General features: G+C 55.1%; 1 protein-coding gene across 1 annotated transcript; it reads left to right on the top strand.

Moving 5' to 3' along the window:
- Positions 1–585: 585 nt before the first annotated feature.
- Clpp (caseinolytic mitochondrial matrix peptidase proteolytic subunit) lies at positions 586–5,515 on the top strand. The gene is made up of 6 exons (XM_027952707.2): positions 586–820; positions 907–978; positions 1,410–1,506; positions 2,380–2,567; positions 3,700–3,805; positions 5,157–5,515. Exons 1-6 carry the CDS (start codon positions 635–637, stop codon positions 5,324–5,326), a joined length of 819 nt encoding a protein of 272 aa, XP_027808508.1. The 5' UTR covers positions 586–634; the 3' UTR covers positions 5,327–5,515.
- Positions 5,516–7,069: the final 1,554 nt, after the last annotated feature.

The following is a 7,069-nucleotide window of genomic DNA, read 5'->3' as shown; positions in this document are numbered from 1 at the left end:
CTGGGGCTGGAAACGTGCCACCTTGGATCTTGAAGCCCAACACCTACACTTCGTACGAAGCTTTGCAGGTGGTTCTCCAGGCAGAGTCCACAACATGCGCAGATGACTCCCACCACGTGGGGTTCCTCCCTCTATCTCACAGGTTACCAAAAATGGATGGGGAGGGGCTGGGGTTGTAGCTCAGTGGTAGAGTATTTGCCTCGAATGTGTGTGGCACTGGGTTCGATCCTCAGCACAAAAATATAAATACAATTAAGATATTGTGTCCATCTACAACTAAAAAATATTTTTTAAAAAATAGATGGGGTTATCTCAGGGGAAGTTGACCCTACCAGGCTGGAAGTTCTCCCAGGCCCCAGCCCAGGCCGAGTCCTCTCTACGCCACTTCCAAGATGAGCTGTGAGCACGCTGGAGCTGATTTTTTAAACATAAGAGCACAAAACTGACGAACTGGTCGGGACACAGCAGCTGGAGAACTTCCATTCCCTCCGCCGGCTCCTCCCCTTAGGCCCCGCCCCACGACGTCCGCCAGCCTCCCGGAAGTGGGGGCCTGGTGAGCATGCGCCGCGGGCGTAGAGCACGCCGGGAGTCGTAGTTCCGCCGGAGAACGGAAGCCGAGGAGGACTGCGGCGGCATGTGGCCCCGAATGCTGGCAGGGGAGGCCTGGGTGGCGGCAGGCAAGTGCCGGGCGCTGGGGCCTCGCCTCGCCGCTCGCTTCCCCGCGCAGCGGACCCCCGGGAGCGGCCTGGCCCTGCGGCGGAGCTTGCACGCGACGGCGGCCCGGGCTGTCCCGCTCATCCCCATCGTGGTGGAGCAGACGGTACCGCGGCCCGGCGGGGACACGGCCCCGGGGCCGGGGGTGGGGTCGCCGACCGCCTGACCCCTCACCCCGTCCTTCTCTCCCAGGGTCGCGGCGAGCGCGCCTACGACATCTACTCGCGGCTCCTGCGGGAGCGCATCGTGTGCGTCATGGGCCCGGTGAGCGCCCTCCCTCGCAGCCCCCACCTCGGCCCGGCCTTTCTTCCGCGGCTCCGCCCCGTCCCTTCCCCGCCTCCCCGGGAGCCCCTCCGGTCCTCAGCCCCGCCTGCTCCCGCCCATTCCTGCAGCCCTCAGCTCCTCCCCTCCGGCTCTCCGAAGACCTCCTTGACAGCTTTGAGTCCACTCTTCATTCCCAGGCTCTAGTCCCTGTCCCCAACCATGCTGACGTCTTCCCTGACAATCCCCTCCCTTCTTCCAAACTCCCTGGGGTCCTACCACTCCCATCCCCTTCTTGAGCCCTCTTATTTGGGCTTTGACCCTTCCCCTTCTCCCTGGTTCTCTGACCCATACCCCAGTGTCCCCGCCAACTCTCTCCCTTAAAATTCTCTCCCACCCCAATCTGGGGACACCCCTGCTGTCTCCACCTGCAGATTGATGACAGTGTGGCCAGCCTGGTAATCGCTCAGCTGCTCTTCCTGCAATCTGAGAGCAACAAGAAGCCCATCCACATGTACATCAATAGCCCTGGTGAGCAGGGCTTGCCCTGGATGCTGGGGTCACTCCTCTGGAGACATTCGGTGACTTGGGACAACATCTGTGGCCCAGGATGTCCTTTCTTTTTTTTTTTTTTTGGTACTGGGGATTGAACCCAGGGCCTTGTGCATGCAAGGCAAGCACTCTACCAACTAGACTATATCCCCAGCCCCTACCAGGATGTCCTTTCTGTGGGGAAAAGGTACAGAGCTTTCTTTGGAATCCCAAACATGCCTCCACACCGCCAAAAGTTGCCTGTTGCTTGCTTTTAAGTTTAGGATCACCAGCCAGCCACTGACGGTAGCCCCTAGGTTGTGGCCTTTTTAATTCCACACAGTTTTATCAACTTGATCTGGTCCACAGTTTAGAATTTGTAGATTTTGTCTCTTCCCAACAAAAAAAAAGAATAGCCATTTGGATTGAGCACTTACTATGCCAGTCTTTTGTGAAGTACTTGACACATACTGAAGCTGTGGAGATCATTCCTCTCCTCACCACAGCCTTACATGGCAGCTACTATTTAGTACTCTCTATCTAGAAGAGACTGAGTAACTTACTGAAGACAGAGAGATGAACTGTCCAGCCAGGGAAGTGGGCCTTTCTCTTAACCACTGCTCTCTTCCATTTTCTAGTTTCTCTTAAAACTTTGGTAGATCTGCCCCCTTGAGTCTCACTTGTGCATGTAACAGCAGACACTGACTCTCCTTTCTTCAGGTCTGCTTCACCTTTTTTTGTCACCTCCCCACCCTTGGGGACATTTTCATTTGTGCCCTTGCTTTAAAGGGCTGCCTCTTAGCCCTCTGCAGTGCTAGGGGTGATTGAGAGAAGGGGAGGTGATACAGCCCCTCACTTGTCCCCTGTCTGCAGGTGGTGTGGTGACCGCGGGCCTGGCCATCTATGACACGATGCAGTACATTCTGAACCCCATCTGCACGTGGTGCGTGGGTCAGGCCGCCAGCATGGGCTCCCTGCTGCTTGCCGCCGGTAGCCCCGGCATGCGCCACTCACTCCCCAACTCCCGCATTATGATCCACCAGCCCTCAGGGGGCGCCCGGGTGAGTGCCAGCCCCTACGAGCCACCCTTGGGATGCAGATGGAGGTTTAGACAGGAGTGAGTGGGCAGAAATCGGGTGTGTGGGTGTTATTTATTTTTCATGTTTTGGTGGTGCTGGGGCCTGAACCCCGGGCCCTGCGCATGCTGTGCTAGAGCTCCACCCTGAGCTGCCTGGGCGCACAGCAGTGTTTTAATCTCATCATGATTCAGGTATGGTGAGGCCAACAGATCAGGAGACAGCTGTCACTGAACAGGTAGCTTGTTACTCCAGGAGAAGAGGGCACAGCACACATGCCATGCAGGAGGCACCAGGGTGTGTGGGAGGCCATGGTGGTGTCTGTGGGAAGGAACAGGCCAGGCAGGGTAAGCAGGCTCAGCGCTGGCTAGCTGGAATCAGCTCAGCGGGCTCTGGCATGGGGGCCATCCCTGGGGGTTTGGTACCTGGCCCTGGGGTGATTAGGAAAGGGTGACAGTGGCTGGGAGAGTGAAAGCCCAGCAAGGGGGACTGTTGGGCTGTGGGCCCTGGATTGGTAGGTTTCCGTCTGAAGCTGCACTCAAAGGTGAGCTGTTTGCCATCTCACCCCGGGGGAGGCTGTTCCTACCTGTTTCCAAGGCCCCGGATGCAGAAAATAAGAAAATATAGTTAAGAGCAGAAAAAGAAAAAAAGGTGAGAAGATTAAGCCGGAAGTGTCGCTCTGAGGTAGTGTGTGTGTGCTTACCCTGCACCAGGCCCTGGATTCCATCCCAGCGTGGCAAAAATGCAAACAATAAATAATACAAATAGGGCTGGGACTGTGGCTCAGTGGTCGAGTCTCCTAGTGACTCAGTGGTAGTCTCACCTAGCATGCACGAGGCACTGGGTTCGATCCTCAGCACCACATAAATGTAAAATAAAAATATTATGGCCACCTAAAACTAAAATAATAAATATTAAAAGAACAACAATAAAGAAAAAGAGCCAGTACCAGCGGGAGGCCTTGCTGGTGGTGTCAGGATGCAGTGGGGTGCTGGGGGGGGCTTGCCTGGAAACTGGAAACCCAAGGGCAGGTGTTCTCCCTGCCTCCAGTCTCCCCAGGAGGGGTGGACTCTAATTCTGGCCTCCACCCTCTCACTCCCCTTGGGCCATCCCTCAGGGCCAAGCCACAGACATTGCCATACAGGCAGAGGAGATTATGAAGCTCAAGAAACAGCTGTACAACATCTATGCCAAGCACACCAAGCAGAGCCTGCAAGTGATCGGTGAGCGCCCAGGGCGGGCTGGCCACTCCCTATGTCACACACCAGTGTGGTGGGCCTTGTGCTAAGCCAGGGCTCTCCCACCTCGGCCTTGTGGGCCTTCATCCTGGGCACTGTGGGGTGCGGAGCAGCATCCCCAGCCTCCACCCATTCTTGCCCATCGTCTCCCTCCCTTATGACAACCAAGAATGTCTCTAAGGGCTGGGTGTGACTCAGGTGCAGAGCATTTGTCTAGCACGTTGGAGGCCCTGGGCTCCATCCCCCCGCCCTGCAAATAACAACAACGTAGTAGAGAGGCTAAAATCCCGGCGCGATGCCGTGTCGGTGCTAGAATGGCTAAGACAGAAAACACGACCCAAACACTGAGAGGATGTGGAGCGCGGGGGAGGTCACCCCGAGTCGGGGTGGAGACGTCTGCCCCTTTGCAGAGCTGTGCAGACCAGGAGCTAAAGCTGAACACGTGAAAGGACCCTGTCCCACTCAGTGTGTGGCTGTGAACAGTGGTGGCACAGGGACGCTGGTGGTGATCCTGTGTAAGCCCCGCACTGGCCATCAGCCGCTGACGGGTGCACTGTGGCGCCTGTTCAGCAGTTGAGTGCCACACAGCAGTGAGCAGACAGTGTGGGCGACTGGGCCGTCTTGTGTGCCCAGCACGCACAGGCCCAGCTGCGCCGAGCTGTTAGGACGGGCTGCTTTGGGTGTGGGACGGGGGTGATGAGGATGGGTGACGGAGGTGGACCCCGCAGGGTTTTGGGGTGCTGGCAGGGCTTCTCTTTTTCGTCTGGGTGCTAGTCAGGTGAGTACATTCAGTCTGAAATTCATCACACTGCTCGTTGACAGTAGGTGCCCCTTCTTGGAAGTATATTATGCATCATCAATAAAAAGGTAAAAAAAAAGATTTGAAATAAGTATTTACCAAGGTCACCCAGGGAACTGGCGAACGAGGCCCTGTCTTAGTTAGCCCAGGCGGCCATAACCAAATGCCATGGGCTGGGTAGCTTCAACAACAGAGACTTATTTCTCAGGGTTCTGGAGGTTGAAAGTCCAAGGTCAAGGTCCAGCATGGTTGATTCCTGGGCAGGGTTCTCTTGGGTCGCAGAGGCCGCCTTCTCCCTGTGTTCTCACTGGTCTTTCCTCTGCCCTCTGGGAGCGTCTTCCTCTTCTATAAAGGCACTGCTCCCCTCCCCTCCTGGGAGCCCCTCCCTCTGGAGTCACTAACTCTCTCACCTCCCCAGACCCCAACTTCAGACCGAGTCCCCTGGAGGTTGAGACTTTGACATGAATTTGGGGAGGCCCAAACCTGGCCCAGGTCTCTATTCTTACTAACTGTGTCCTGCATCCTGTTCCCGGCCAGAATCTGCCATGGAGAGGGACCGCTACATGAGCCCCATGGAGGCCCAGGAGTTTGGCATCCTAGACAAGGTACTGGTCCACCCCCCTCAGGATGGTGAGGATGAGCCGGAGCTGGTGCAGAAAGAGCCTGTGGCGACGCCGACAGACCCTCCCGCCCCAGCAAGCACCTGAAAGCCAGGGCTCCCCTCCAGGGCAGCACCAAGGGCCTGGGCCAGCCAGACCCTAAGGCTGCACCCTGCTCACCTCTGACTGCTGAGCCTGGAGGAGCCCCTTGAGGAACTTTGGATTTGGGGGAGCCTTGACAGGCAGGGCAGTCTGGCTGCGACACTGTGATTTTAAATTAAATCTTTCTGTACTTTGTTCTGTGTCTGAGGCACCTTTGCTCACTGCCACATGATGTTGGGCTTGCGTGTGCACGTCACCAGGCCTCTTCTTCCATTTCCCTGACCCCAGTCTCTGACCAGCCCTTTCTTCAGCAAACTCCTGAGCACAACCTACGTTCCAGGCTGCGAAGAAAACTCAAAAAGCCAGCATCAATGAACTTACATTCTTGGAAGAAAGATAGACAATTAAAAGGAGAGAAGGAGGTGTGTAGATTTGTGTGAGAGTAACATTTCTACATGGGATGGTCCCAGAGGGCCTTGCCAAGAAGGTGACATTTGAGCCAAGACCTGAAGGAATCAAGGGAAGCATTCCTATTGATATGCTGGGAAAGAAGTCCAGGCAGACAGCACAGCCAGTGCAAAGGCCCTGTGGTAATTCTGTGCCTGGCATGGGGGAGGAACCTCAAGGATGCCAGTGGCTGAAGGGGAGTGAAGAGATGAGACAAGACATGGAGGTATCTCAGGTGCAGTGGTGCACGCCTGTAATCCCATCAGCTCAGGAGGCTGAGGCGGGATAGTGAGTTGAAAGCCAGCCTCAGCAACAGTGAGGTGCTAAGCATTTCAGTGAGACCCTGTCTATAAATAAAATACAGAATAGGGTTGGGATGTGGCTCAGTGGTAGAGTGCTTGTCTCAGATGTGTGAGGCACTAGGTTCAATCAGCACCACATAAAAAATTAAACAGTAATTTAAAAACATCCTTTTAAAATAAAGTCACTCATCATTGAACTTAACTGAAATTCAAATCCAACTGGGTGTCCTGTGTTTTATCAGGCAAAACTTTTCCAGATCAGCCACGGAGTTAGCCCACATGAGAAGCCAATGTGAGGGATTTCTTGAAAGTTTGAGGTCACCTGTCCTGACCCAACCCTCATGTGGCTGCAATCGGATCAAATCTTCTGGACTCACTGGAGATCTTAGATGGCACATTTTTCCCTCTTGAGCGGCCTTGCCAGGTTGTCCAGGCTGGCCTCAAACGCCTGGGTTCACACGGTCCTCCTGCCTCAGCCTCCTGAGCAGCTGGGAGGACTGGCGCGGGCCCCACACTGGGCTAGAGACAGCCTTGGTCCTTCCTGTCCTGAGTCCTCCTTTCTGGACAAGGACATGCTTGCAGTTGCCAGGGCTGCTCAGATGGTGACATTCTCGAGTCCTCTGCTCGTGTGTGGTCCCTGTTCACATGACCGGTTGCGTGTACCGTTATTTTCATTCGAATCGTTCAGATTTCCAAACAGGAAAACACAGCATTATAGCATAATGTTCTCAAGGTTCTTCTGTTGGGACAGGTGCCAGGATTTTTGTCCTAATTGTAAAGGCTGAGTGATGTTCCATTGTGCAAAGAGGTGACATTTCGTTTCTCCATTCCCACGTTGACTAAACACACATCCACGCTTGTCATGCGGAGACTCAGGAGGCAGGAGGATGGTAAGTTCCAGGTCAGCCCAACAACTCAGCAAGACCCTGCCTCAAGATAAAATAAAAGGGGCTGGGGGCTGGGGCTCAGAGGTAGAGCACTTGCCTAGTATGCGTGAGGC

Source organism: Marmota flaviventris, chromosome 1 (genome assembly GCF_047511675.1).
Source record: "Marmota flaviventris isolate mMarFla1 chromosome 1, mMarFla1.hap1, whole genome shotgun sequence".
Lineage (NCBI taxonomy): Eukaryota > Metazoa > Chordata > Mammalia > Rodentia > Sciuridae > Marmota > Marmota flaviventris.
Note: the sequence above shows the minus strand (reverse complement) of the source record. Positions and strands in the feature narration are given on the sequence as shown.

Excerpts from the sequence above, each read along its gene's own strand:
- Clpp (XM_027952707.2), top strand. The coding sequence starts at position 635 with ATGTGGCCCCGAATGCTGGCAGGGGAGGCCTGGGTGGCGGCAGGCAAG. Across the intron at positions 821-906 it reads CCATCGTGGTGGAGCAGACG|GGTCGCGGCGAGCGCGCCTA; the intron begins GTACCGCGGCCC and ends CTTCTCTCCCAG. Across the intron at positions 1,507-2,379 it reads CATGTACATCAATAGCCCTG|GTGGTGTGGTGACCGCGGGC; the intron begins GTGAGCAGGGCT and ends CCCTGTCTGCAG.